The sequence below is a fragment of the Terrapene carolina genome, unplaced genomic scaffold, assembly GCF_002925995.2.
Source record: "Terrapene carolina triunguis isolate 2854851 unplaced genomic scaffold, T_m_triunguis-2.0 Scaffold89, whole genome shotgun sequence".
Lineage (NCBI taxonomy): Eukaryota > Metazoa > Chordata > Testudines > Emydidae > Terrapene > Terrapene triunguis.
In genome coordinates, this window is record NW_020664440.1 from 23,170,443 (window position 1) to 23,184,573 (window position 14,131).

General features: G+C 40.1%; 1 protein-coding gene across 4 annotated transcripts in view; it reads right to left on the bottom strand.

The window, feature by feature from the left end:
• Positions 1-13,610, bottom strand: part of SLMAP (sarcolemma associated protein) — a 92,657-nt gene extending 79,047 nt beyond the window's left edge. For all 4 annotated transcript variants that reach the window (XM_024220934.1, XM_024220926.1, XM_024220942.1 and 1 more), the window contains exons 1-2: positions 13,533-13,610; positions 2,167-2,239 (exon numbers count right to left, since the gene is read on the bottom strand). In XM_024220934.1, the coding sequence (XP_024076702.1) occupies positions 2,167-2,189 (23 nt within the window). In that variant the 5' untranslated portion in view covers positions 2,190-2,239; positions 13,533-13,610. The remainder of the gene's footprint in view (positions 1-2,166; positions 2,240-13,532) is intronic.
• Between the last annotated feature and the right edge of the window lie 521 nt (positions 13,611-14,131).

Here is a 14,131-nt window from a genome sequence, read left to right on the forward strand (position 1 = left end):
GCTGCTAAGCTGTGTGTCAGAGCTCCCTAACACACCAGTCTGTCTACCTTGCCAGCAAACTCTTCAAGACTTTACCAGTCTAAACTTGGCCTTGCAGGTAACAGTCAGTGAATCCCAGTTCCCGAGCTCCCCAGAGCCTGCAGTGTCTATTCCCTCTCCCAGAAATTATGCTGGCAGCCTCCAAAGAGAGAGCATTCATCAGTGTGTTGGGTTGGTGAAGATTCACATTTCACTTTAATGCACAATACTGTGATAAGTTTTGTAATAAAACAAGAATAAGTTTATTAACAAAGACAGAGATTGAAGTGATATTGAGCAAGAGAAAGAGAGAGGTATACTTACAAACAAAACAAAATAAAATAGGGACATGCATTCTAGTAACTAAAATGTAATCTTAGCAAGTTACAATCTTTGCCTGAGCAATTTTCTTACTTACCGGCATATCCAGCCCTCCAGGCCAGGGTACCCAATGTTCACAGAATCAAAGGGTGTTGGTTCCCTTTGCTCCTGGAGTCATGGATAACTAAAATGCCTCTTTTCTCCCCTTATATTACCCAAAGTTCACTGTCTCTATCTCAAGAGCCAGGAAGGATTCCTGGAGTGCAGACTCTGTCCCTGCCTTCTGTGCATTAAGCTGCTGCTTGTTCACTTTGTTTATTGTATATGTAAATGTACTTTCATTGTCCTCTTCCAGTAATCAAGCCAGTAAGACAGGTAAAACAACATTCCTTTGTCTTGGGCAGCCTGGGTTTATACACTCCCAAACAGGGCCGGCTCTAGCGTTTTTGCCACCCCAAGCACACACACACACACACACACACACACACACACACACAAAGCCGCGATCGGCGGCAGGTCCTTCGCTCGGAGAGGGAGTGACGGCCCCACCGCCGAATTGCCGCCGAACGGCTGGACGTGCTGCCCCTGCTTCATTGGCCGCCCCAGGCACCTGCTTGCTACGCTGGTGCCTGGAGCCAGCCCTACTCCCAAACACATTATAAAAATATATTTCCAGCACATACATACACACAATTTTGTACACAATCTGTACATACATCATGCCACAATTTTCAGGACCAGTGTGACATAAGTTCACATATGCTACCTTATATAACACCTTTTAGGTACATATTATGACAACACTGTGCTGGGGCAATGAGTGTGTCAGGCCTGATGTGAGTTACAGTATGGTAGGCTCTCTGCCAGTTGGCACTGAGGGGCCCCTAGAGTCACAGCCACACTTTTGGTTTTTGTTAATCACTTACAAACCTGCATGTGTATTTTATGTTCAGTATGTGCCTAGCACATTTGTTTTATCTACACTTGATTGATGAACTTTTGATTGTTTATTCTCCAAGAAGCACACGAGTACACAAACTGTCAGTTAGGTAAGAATAACCTAGTGTACTGACCTGAGAAATACTGTCCAAGGTAAAAGACTTTGAAAGAAATTAGTGCTAAAATTAGTAAGCTAATGCTCACTGCACTCAAAAGTTATCCTAATTAAATTCCATCATAATATTGGACATAACACTTACCAAACTGGCAAATCTAGCTTGCTAGATTTCAGTTTTAAAATCTAAATGGCACCTCAACAAATTCATAAAAATGACTCCCATTCACACTTACAGATGCATAAAAATATATAAGTCTTCATGTAAAGACACAAACACAATTTACAAATCCAGTTTTCCATTCTATTTATTTTTCTGAATACCACTATAAAATTAAAACCATTCAAGTTCATATAATTTAATTGTGCATTAACAAAGTTTCCAGTTATGATACAAGTTCATACCTCTATGCTTTTATCTACCCGAGCAAAGCATACACAAGAACAATTTTAACATATATATTTGTAACTTGAGCATGAACCACCACATATAAATGTCTTCACCAAGAGAATGTTCTCCTCTCCCACTTTTGTCATCCCACTGATCTCACACTTGCATGAGTGCTGCTTTTAATCACTGTATTACCTGTGCGTATTAGATTATAAATGCTTTGGGGCAGGGATCTTATGTTATGTACGACATACCTATAGACGTCTATAAATCAACATGTGTTACATGTTGGAATATACTTAACATAGGAATATACTTAACAAAAACCCTCATAAAATATTCTAATTTTGGTAGATATTAATAAATACTTAATTATACTTACTCTGACCGTAACCGGGCTTCCATACCATCTGGGAGAAATAGTTTTATTGTGGAGACTATACATCCATGGGTAACTGAGAAGAAATAAGAATACCGTGAGTCTTAGTAATCAGTTAATAAGACATTATTTATTTAATTGAAGTGCAAACATGGTTTAAGGAAACATGCAGCTATTTCACAATCAAGGAACACTGAGGTGGATGAGCAAGAGAAGGAAGGGGAGGTCTCTAAGCACTGACCCCTAATGTCTGGGTCTGCCTGCTCATACCTCCCCATGAGAAAGCAAAAAGCTATCAATCAGAAACTTGAAGACTTGATGCCCTGTGCTGATTCCTGACCTATAGTGTAGTTCCAATTCTGGGTCTTCCACAGTCAATAGTACCTGCACAATTTTTTTCCCCAGACAACTAGCTCTGTCATAAATATAAAGGGAAGGGTAACAACCTTTATGTATACAGTAACATCAAATCCCTCCTGGCCAGAGGTATAGAATCACTTACCTGTAAGGGGTTAATCAGTTCCATTAACCTAGTTGGCACCTGACCAGAAGGACCAATGGGGAAAGAAGATACTTTCAAATCTGGGGGGGTGGAGGGGGGAAGAGACAGGTTTTGTTTGTGCTCTCTTTGTGTTCCCTCTTGAGACAAAGAGAGAGACCAAGCAGGTAATCCAGCTCCTACTAAAATGATACATCTAAAATTCCAGAAATTGTAAGTAATAGCAAGGAAATACATTAGATTATCTTGTGTTTTAGCTTGTGAATTTTCCCTATGCTAAGAGCGAGGTTTATTCCTGTTTTGTAACTTTAAAGTTAAGCCTAGAGGAAAATCCTCTGTGTTTTAAGTCTTTTTATTACCCTGTAAAATTACCTTCCATCCTGCTTTTACAGAGGTGCTTCTTTTACTTTTTTTTTTTTTTTTTAAAATAATAAAGTTCTTCTTTTAAGAACCTGATTGTTTTTGTGTGTCCTAAAAACCCAAAGGTCTGGTCTTTGCTCACCTCGTTAACCTATTTGGTTGGTATATTATTCTCAAGCCTCCCCAGGAAAGGGGGTGAAGGGACTTGGGGGGATACTTTGGAGGGCGACAGGGCTCCAAGTGGCCCCTCCCTGAATGTTTGTTTAAATCACTTGGTGGTGGCAGCAATACCGTCCAAGGTCAAGGAAAGGAATTTGTGCCTTGGGGAAGTTTTTAACCTAAGCTGGTGGAATATAAGCTTATGCGGGTTCCCACATCTGTACCCCAGAGTTCAGAGTGGTGAGGGAACCCTGACAAGCTCTCTGTAGACAAGAAAGTTAAATACAGATTTCAAAACACAACACTGACAACATGAGAGACTAGGCAAAAAATGGGAGTATGTCTTAACTGAATTTAGGTGACAGGAACGGAAATTCTGGAAATACAGAAAATGCTGAACACCATCCTCTGTTTACTGGGTAGCTTTGTAGGAGTGTATCTGGAGATTAGAAGTTAACAGGTAAAATAAATATTTCCATGTTGCCAGACATGAATTTCTAACACCTGGGATCTGCCTAGCAATCCCTGTTTCAAAGGGGTCAAAGGAGGGTAGCACAGAGGAGCTATTTGTTTATGATCTTCCTAAGGATGCACTTGCTGAAGGATGCATCCAAGGACAGAGAAAGAATCTCCGCTCTGGAATTCTTGTAGAACTATGTAGCAAGGGCCACGAAACCACCCTTCAAAGCCCTCTCACATTTCAGAGAAAGAAGAAAACACACAGAGGAGTGGAGTCTAATTACCCTTGAACCAAAGATACCACTTAGAGTAAGATATGGAAATCCAATTTATATTTCACTTATACCACATCAGGAACAATCGCTCTCTCAGATATTCTCCACAACTTGATTTTATCAAGAAAGATCTTTCCATGGCTCTGCCAATATCCACATAACATCTGTATTTTTCTGTATGATTCTTCAGATTTGGGAAGTGAAATCTCCTGGGTAATAGGGATGGGAAGGTATGGACTGTTCGAGACATTTTCTTATAATAAACTAACTATGAATAAGCACAGGATAGGTCAGCTAAGCACAAAATCACTCACCTAAAAACACAAATTATAAATATCAACACTTATTAACTTTCAAGGCTTATAATTTCAGAGATATGGTGAACCTGGATTTGAACAGAGGGGAACAAATGTTTCAGAACAACATTAAGACAGCTACCTAATGGAAGCTGGAACTAAGGGAAAGGTAACCCAACAAGAGAGTTAATTCTTCCTTGGTCTACATCGAGTGCCAAGATACGAACTTTTAGAGAAGTATTTTCTTGTCTTTAGCATCTGTCCTCATTAAGATCCACCTGAAAAATGTTTACATTTGTCAGAGAAGACTGGACAGGAGTTCAGTTATTTTCATGAGATATGTCGTGTCACCAGAAGACATTTGTCCAGGTCTGCAATTCCTTGGCTTTGGACTCACCGAAAGAGCAGGGAATAGTCTTGGGAATTTAAACCCCACTCTTTCTAAAGCACTAATCACAATAAGAATGCATAGATATATTCAACTATAGGGAGGAGTAGTCAAATGCCTTTCGCAGCACAGAATCAAATCTTTCTATCAAGTACATATTTAGGATGTATTGCTTTCAAGGGGAACCACTGACCACATTTGAAACTAGAGACTACGGAGAGCCTTATCTTCAAGTAATGTTTTCAGATAGTCCTTTGGGAGTTTAAATAGATCCTGAAGGCAGGTCTACACTTAAAATGCTGCACTGCTGTGGCACTTCAGTGAAGATGCTACTACACCAACAAGTGAGCTTCTCCCATGGGTGTAGTTAATCCACCTCCATGAGAAGCCATAGCTATATCAATGGGAGGGCGTGCTGGCTACATTGGGGGTTAGATTGGTACAACTATGGTGGTCGGGGGTGTGGATTTTTCACACCTCTGAGTGACGTAGTTATACTGATGTAAGTTTATAATGTAGACCTGGCTTGAGACATTAGAGGTGGCCAGGAATTTGGAATGTGGATTTTCCCAAATAAACTAAGGAATCACTCTACTGCAGGATGTATGAGAAGATACTTAATTTATTTTCCAAAGAAAGAAGGGCACTTGAATGAAGATCTTTTTGAGGAGGGTGCTCTAATGGGACAATGACTGCAGAAAGTTGTAGGGCACTGGATAGGAAGCATGTGCTTTTAGGTCATCCATCTTAAACTTTCTAGCTATTTCTCTCTTTCAATTCAGAATGACAGGAAAAGAAGTCCAGAAAGCTCAAGTAAAGGCAAAGTCCAACCCAGGGCTTGGCTGAAGTGTTATCTATTTCCTTCCTGTCCATCTAGTATCCATACATTTGCTTCAGAGATAACTCTAGAAAAGAAGCTTTTTGTTTTCTGTTCCCTCTACATCCTGTTGTGTTGAGAAGTCTGAGAGACCAGGGATGGGCTGGGGGGAGAGGGTATACTTAGCAAGAGGAGTACATTACTGCTTTAGAAGTATGACGGAGATGCAATCTCTGGCTCACAAAATGAAGTCGCAAAAGGAGAACTCAAGGAAGACAAAGACATTGCAAAGAAGCTAAATTAATCCTTTGCATCAGTCTTCACTGCAGAGATTGTGGGGGAGATCCCAACACCCAAGCCATTCTTTTTAGGACACAAATCTAAACTGTCCCAGATTGAGGTGTCAGAGGAGATTTTGGAACAAATTGATAAGTTAAACAGAATAAGTCACCAGGACCACATCGTATTCACTCAAGAGTTCTGAAAGAATTCAAATATGAAATTGCATAACTACTAACTGTGATATGTAACCTCTTGCTTACATCAGGCTCTGTTTCAGATGACTGGCAGACAGGGCCGGCTCCAGCTTTTTTGCCGCCCCAAGCAGCGAAGGAAAAAAAAAAAAAAAAAAAAAAACCCCGCCCCCCTTCGGCGGCAACTCAATTGCGCTGCTTCATTCTTCGGCGGCGGGTCCTTCACTCCCTCTCTTCCTCTTCGGCGGCAGCTCAAGAGGAAGAGAGGGACTGAGGGACCCGCCGCCGAATTGCCGCCAAAGACCTGGACGTGCCGCCCCAAGCACCTACTTCCTTCACTGATGCCTGGAGCCGGCCCTGCTGGCAGATAACTAATGTAACATCGATTTTTTAAAAAGACTCCAGAGGCAATCCTGGCTATTACAGGCTGGGAAGCCTAACATCAGTACCAGGCAAATTAATTGAAACTATACTAAAGATCAGAATTATCAGACAGATCAACATGATATGTTGGGAGGAAAATCACCTAGACTCTTGTAATGGGAAAACATGCCTAACCAATTTATTAGAATCTGTGAGAGTGTCAATAAGCATGTGGACAAGGGTAATCCAGTCAATATAGTGTATTTGGACTTTCAGAAAAGCTTTGACAAGGTCCCTCACCAGAGCCCATCAAGGAAACTAAGCAGTCACGGGATAAGAGGGAAAGTCCTCTCATGGATCAGCAACTGGTTAAAAGATAGAAAACAAAGAGTAGGGATAAATGGTCAGTTTTCACAATGGAGAAATAGTAGGACCCCCCTCCCCCCCCAAGAGCTGTACTGTGACCTGTGCGCTGTTCAGCATATTTATAAAAGATCTGGAAAAGGGGGTCCACAGCGAAGTGGCAAAATTTGCAGAGGATACAAAAACCCAAGACAGTTAAGTTCCAAGCTGAATGCAGAGTTACAAAGGGATCTCACTAAACTGTGACTGGGCAACAAAATGGCAGTTGAAATTCAATGTTGATAAGCGCAAAGTAATGCACATTGGAAAACATAATCCCAATTATGCAAACAAAATGATGGGGTCTAAATTAGCTGTTACCACTCAAGAAAGATCTTGGAGTCATCGTGGATAGTTCTCTAAAAAACATCCACTCAATGTACAGTGGCAGTCAAAAAAGCTAATGTTCGGAATTACTAGGAAAGGAATAGATATAAGACAGAAAATATCATAATGGCACTATATAAATCCAAGGAACACCCATAACTTGAATACTGCATGTTGTTATGGTCAGCCCATCTCAAAAGAGATATATTAGAAATGAAAGAGGTACAGAGAAGGGCAACAAAACTAATTAATGGTATGGAACAACTTTAACCCTTCTTTGTATGAAGAAGACTGGGACTGTTCATCTTAGAAAAGAAGACAAAGGGGCGATACAATAGAATCATGAATGGTATGGAGAAAGTGAATAAGGAAGTATTATTTAGCCCTTTATGTAACACAAGAACTATGGGTCACCCAATTAAATTAATTGGCAGCAGGTTTAAAACAAACTTAAGGAAATACTTCTTCACACAACGCACAGTCAACCTATGGAACTCCTTGCATGTGGATGTTGTGAAGGCCAAAAGTTCATGGAGGCTAGGTCTATCAATGGCTATTAGCTAAAATGGTCAGAGAAGTAACCCCATGCTTTGGGTGTCCCCAAACTTCTGACTGACAGAAGCCAAGACTGGAAGACAGGGAATGGATCACTCAAAATTACCCTGTGCTGTTCATTCTCTCTGACACATCAAGCACTGGCCGCTGTCAGAAGACAGGATACTGGGCTAGACAACCACTTGTCTGAACCAGTATGGCCGTTCTTATGTTCTAAACGGTAGCAATGGGGAGTGACAGCAGCAGAGGGTGTCAAACCTTGAACCATCTGATTAGCCAGCTACTACCACAAACTACCAAGTGAGAAGTATACAGAAGAAGGTAGAGTCTAGTCCAGGGGTGGCCAACCTATGGCTCCGGAGCCACATGTGGCTCTTGAGAGGTTAATATGTGGCTCCTTGAATAGGCGCCAACTCCGGGACTGGCGCTACAGGCGCCAACTTTCCAATGTGCTACAGGGTGCTCACTGCTCAACCCCTGGCTCTGCCCCAGGCCCCGGCCCCACTCCACTCCTTCCCCCAATGCCCCCGCCCCTTCCCACAAGTCTGCCGCGCCCTTGCTCCTCCTCCACACCACAAAACAGCTGATCGTGGCGGGTGGGAGGCGCAGGGATGGAGAGTTAGGTGCTGATCGGTGGTGCTGCTGGCGGGTGCGAGACACTGGGGGTGGAGGGGAGCTGACGGGGGCTGCTGACTTATTACTGTGGCTCTTTGGCAATGCACATTGGTAAATTCTGTCTCTCTCTCAGGCTCAGGCTGGCCACCCCTGGTCTAGTCTATAAACAAACAGCATTCAAAGCACAGGAGAAATACAAAAATAGATACCCAAATACATGAAACAGCAACTTTACCAAGTTTCAATAAAACAAACTCACCAATCAAAGGTTTATGTCATTATTCTGAATATCACTGAACGTGGAAGTAGAGGGCAACTAGTGCTGCTTAATTTGTTTTGTAACTTATTTGCTAGTTTCTCATGTGCAGAATAATGATTTTGAAATGTCTTTGTATGAAATGGAGATGTAATTGCACAATTCATGTTCTTTGATACTGAATGTTCAAAAAAGAAAAATAGATAGCCCCATAACATTCCATTCAGTTACTCAATGAATGATCAAACTTAAAGGTGATACATAATACATTTTTGTGTTTTGTAGCTCAGGGCCATAACTAGAGTGGGGCGAGTGGGGCAGCCGCCCAGGGCACAGAGCCAGCAGAGGTGCAAAAATGGGGTGGTGCGCAGGATCGGACCCTGCAGCATCACCCCACCCACCAATCTAGCCCACCAGCACCTCCCTCACTCCCCCGGCACAGGATTGGGCCCAGAGGCATTGGCTGGAGCCCAGAGTGCTCGTCGCTGCCCTTCCCTTCCCTCCCCCCCCCCGCATCTCTCCCCTCCCCCCCTGCAATCGCAGGCCCAGTGACCCTGGTTGGAGTATGCTCTCCCGGTGTCACAGGCAGGCAGGGCACTGAGTGTGCTGCTTGGCTCATACTGAGCATGCTCACATGAACCGAGGCTGGGAAAGCTTGAGGTAGCCAACTGCGATGGGTGTCCGTCTATCAGAATTTGCTGCTCGTGGATCAATGAGCCAGGAAGTAGCAAATTGTGACAAGGCAGCAAAAAGAGAACATCTATGGAGGTCCGTAACTGCTACTTGTAGCAAAATCTGTCAGTGTTTTTTGACATTGCATACTGCCTTCTGGCAGGAGGCAACAGTTTTTAAATTGTGGGGTGTCTCCCCTTAGGGAGACGCAGCTCACAGTTTGAAAACCTGTGCGCTAAATGGAAGGCAGAAATCTGGGAGGGCACATGACCCCACATGCCGCCCACGCATTGCCTCTAGGGAGAACAAATATGCTTGCTCACCCTGAGCACTAAAATGCTTAGTTATAGCTCTGTTGCAGCTTGTGTCATGTACTAAGAGGGACTGTCAACTTAAAAGTCATGCTTTTGTCTGATTTTTCTTCCTTCTTACTTGGCGTAATAATAGCTATGGTAACTGAAATTATTTCAAGAAATAAGTTTCTCTCGTTTCAGTTTGACAATTCTGGGCTTTTGACAGCAGCATGTATGGTCAGTTTCCCCATTTATGTGGGACCTTCCACATAGCAACACGGGAGAAAGAAAGATTTTTTTAAAATAGAAAAATACAATTTTAAAAATGGCAGGAAGATTCGGAGGCAGATGTAATATCTAAAGGTACTTTAAACTTTTTTTTAATTGACTAGGTTTCATAACCAGTCAGGACCAAACATGAAATATTCATTGCTCCCTTTCATAAATATAGTTATGCTATGAATAGTTAATCCCCATCTTTAAAATGGAAATTAGGATTGACCCGATTTCAAATTGACAGTGTCCCTTTAAGAAACGGTTATTTTGTTAAACATGTAAATGTGAGTAACAGAAATTTATGGATCACTTCCAGATTATTTCTCAGAACCACTATAATATAATTCAATGTATCGGGTACACAGAGTACATGGATGTAATATTTTGACATTTACTGGGAATGTAAATAATCGCTATAACAAAAAGCAAGCCATCACTAAACAAAGCAACATGCAGAGAAATGTTGACAGGGTGAGCAACAGAGAAAACATGCACTAAGTCGGGAAAAAGTGAATAAACCTAGGTGCTCACCAATAACAACATAAAGAGCATAACTTTGCTAGTCAAGTTAATAAGGAAAAAAAGTTTGGAAGAACTCATCTGTGGCCTATGTCAGGGATTCTAGCTCAGCACCAGGAATTTGAGGAACAAATGCTTAGACTATAACCCAGTAGGGGCAACATTACCTTTTTACATGTGCAATTATTTGGATGAACCAGACCAAAGTGGAATTCTTCTCTATTGGGAAAACTGGTTACTCAAACAAAATAGCCTTTACAATAAAAGCAGGTTATAATGATATCGATATATGTCCAAAGGTTTTCAAAAGCACAACTACTACTTTTTGCCTGTACAATCACTACATTATCAGCACGGAATTGTTTTTCAGAAGGCTAAGATGACTAATGTCTGTATAAGATGCTATATAAATATCAGAATAGAATTTAGTTTTAAAGGAGTGTCACTACTTTTATATGGCATATTGTCTGCATTTTTTCTATTGTTATTATTAATAATAAGAGTTAATATTATAGTAAACTAAAAGAAATTAACAAAAGAATGTATTGTTTCCATTTGTTTACTATGTGCATTTTAACAGCCCTTTGTGTTTTCTGTATAGTCAGTTCATTATGCTGCTGTTCAGCTGTAGTTCCTCTCATGTGCACTGGCATGACGATGTCACTCTCATTCATGCTCTGAAGGGAGCTAATGTGTATGTTCTTCCCCAGGAACTGCATGAGGGTGTTCATTAGTAACAGCAGTGCAATGTGTGGGGTTTCTATGTTCAGAGTCTCCTTATTGTGGACTTCTGCATAAAGCTTGGGATGAACAGGAGATAGGAAGGCAGCAGGGGAACCCTACCCTTCTTCACTCTCCAAGCCAATGAATGGGGGAAGGGAGCACATTTTGTGATATCATTGGTTAACCCAGTCTCCTCCTTACTGGAAAGTAGCATGAATATCAGCAAAAAAAATTATTGCATTTTAAAAAATAAATTTCAGAGCACATTATATAAAGAGTACAATATAAAAATGTTTTTTAATATGTCAATTTCAAAAATTCAAGTGACAGTGTTCCTTTTAAAACGTTAGCATAAACACTTAGTTGTAAATCAACAAGTTATGTTTGTACTTGTCACTTGACTTAAAAATATTCCTTAAGGCTTAAGACAGGGTTACGTTTTCAGCCCCGATTTTAAATGGGAAGTTAATCAAATGAATGACAGACATCTGTTCTGAATGCCAATTTCTCTCCTCATATACTGGTCATTGTAAATGAATAAAAGAATGTATGGGTTACATGAACTTATTTTTAAAATTATGTATGCAACCAGTACATAGGAAGCTTTTAAATAACCTTCCTTCTAACAACCCATCTTTGGAACAGCTTAGGTTTACCAAAATGAAATTAGTGAAGTGACTGGATTGCAATATAGTATAAGATACTGTGGAATTTTGAAGGAAGGATTTAAAACCATGAAACTACTTATTCTTGCCATACTTGGAACGCATCTCCTTAGCTGCATTCTCCAGAAGATTTTACATGATTTGTCTTACTTGTAGATATTGACACAAGTAATTGAGACTCACTTTCTTTTCACAACATGAAAGTTCAAAGTGTTCTCTTCAACTAGCTCACATGGCCTTTTGATTGGACCCAGATACTCCAAACTCTAGCACCTGCTCTTTTAGTGTAAGCAGCAATTTTTGCCAAAAATAAAACATTCCCAAGTTTATTTGCGGTGGAGTGTACTCTATGGTACAGTGCATTCTACATATTCCTGGAATGCATTATATATGGCATTCATTGATTGTAGATCTAATGGCATTTTTAAATAATTCCCAGGCAAGTCTGCAATGCATAAATGTTGCTTCGTTTTTTATCCACAACACTGGCTCCTCATCAAAATCAAGTTTGCAGAGGACTGAAGGACACTTGAAAAAATTTCAAGTTGGGTAGGTTATTTGATAAAATTCTTCAAATCATCAAAATGGTGCTTAAACTCAATTCTAATTTTTTTCTTTTAGTACAAAAAAAATAAAAATGTTTAGTTCAGAAAGGAACTCAGGGGATATATATAGTAGGAACATTTGGGAGGGAAGTAAAAAGCAGAGTTCATTTGGCTGACTTTTACTCCCACCATATTCTGAAGGTAATTTACAACCCTAGAAGACCTTTCCAATGCCTTGCTGAATTACTCCCCAATTACTTGACAACATATTCCTTAATTCCCTATTAAATTTTTCTTAATATTTTAGTGTCCAATATAAACTGCGAGGCTAGAGCCACACATATACAAATATATGGGGGGAAAGAACAACACACATTAAACAGCAGCATGAATTCATAATCTCATCCTAGTCACCTTATGCCCTTTAAAATTTCTGCTATTCTGGGATACTATTGAGTAAGATACTATCATCTGCAGTTAATCCAGAATTTTCCCTCAAATATCAATTTATCTTAATACTCTCTTCTTCCTAATATAAGGTTTTTGAATATCATCTTTATAAAGAAAGTGAAGAATTTTGGTACAGCAGTAGAGACTAACTTTATGCTTCCATTGAGGCACTTAATTTTTCTTGCCAAACTTCGTGTTGCTGAATAAATAATTCATGCAGCATTCTTTCCAAGAATGGCCAGAATTCTGATGTGTAAGTCATCTAATGAGCACTCATTTTCTTAAGAAATTTCATAAGGATATATATATTATAAGCCTATTACAAGCTCATGCATAGAGTAAGCCTAACAAAGAACAAGAAATGACAATCACTATTAGAAAAATAAGCTGAACTGTACATAAATGCAGAAGAAAGGGGCTAGGGACAGCAGGTCTACCAATTAACCCAGAGAGGCATCTTTTATCTTAATACAGGGCTTTCATGAGTGTGCATGATTGAACGAGAGCACAAGTTCAAGCTGGAGGATGAGGCATTTCTCTTTCATTTAGCAGTCACTCAATTAGCAGCAGCATATCTCTAGCTTTCCATCATCTTTTCATCCTTTTCTCTCTCAATTTCAGAGTGCTCCCAGTAGCAATAGCAGCAAGGGGAGGAAAAAAGAGTCAGTCAGCAAGAGCCTCATCAGTTTCAAACTACTGCTGACCATGCCATCAAGAAATACTTGATGCAAACTACCATCTGCAGCAGCACCATCCTATTGTTTGAAAATAGCGTGGGATTCTCCTATCTGGAGCGTAAAAACATTGGTAAAAACCACACAGGAACCCCTAGATTTCCCTACAATACCACAGCCTATTTAAAACTTTTAAGTTTGTTTGTTTTTCCCATTGAAGTTTTCTGTGTAATACAATGTTCCCAATAAGTATACTTGACAATTGAAGTTAAAAATAGAAACGAAAAAAAGGTGATCCGTACCCTTACCTTTCCGCGTGTTCTCTGTCACATCTACACCAAACTGGATGATGTCACCAGACAGAATCTCACATGGTGGGCTTTCCTCAGATCCTCTACTCAATCTCTGACTGTTTATGAAGGTACCATTACTACTCTTAGTGTCTTGAAGATAGAACTGTAAAGAAAAAAATTACACTGCAATAAGTTATCTGCAAGAAGAAAGTTTGATTAAATGGAAGCTACAGACAATTTCCATTCTACTATAGAATGTCAAGTTAATACACAAGCTAGGAATAAAATACTTCTGTTTGCAAACTTCACATTTTACATTATGTCTATACTTGAATTTTAGTTGTGTTTTAACACACACTAATATCAGTTAATGAACCCTACTGTAAATTCAAGCATAGTGCTACACAAATAATTGTTGCTAGTTGTGTTTAAGCATGACTAGCAACAAGCATTTTTGCAGTGTCTATTCTAAAATTCACAATCATGTTTGTTAACACATCTAAACCTTAAAGTGGTAGGCATACCCTTAAGAAATCTGTTTCTATGTTGTACAACAGGGCACTGATGATAAAAAGAAAAGCCTGGGAAAAAATGAAGACTCAGGAAACAGATAT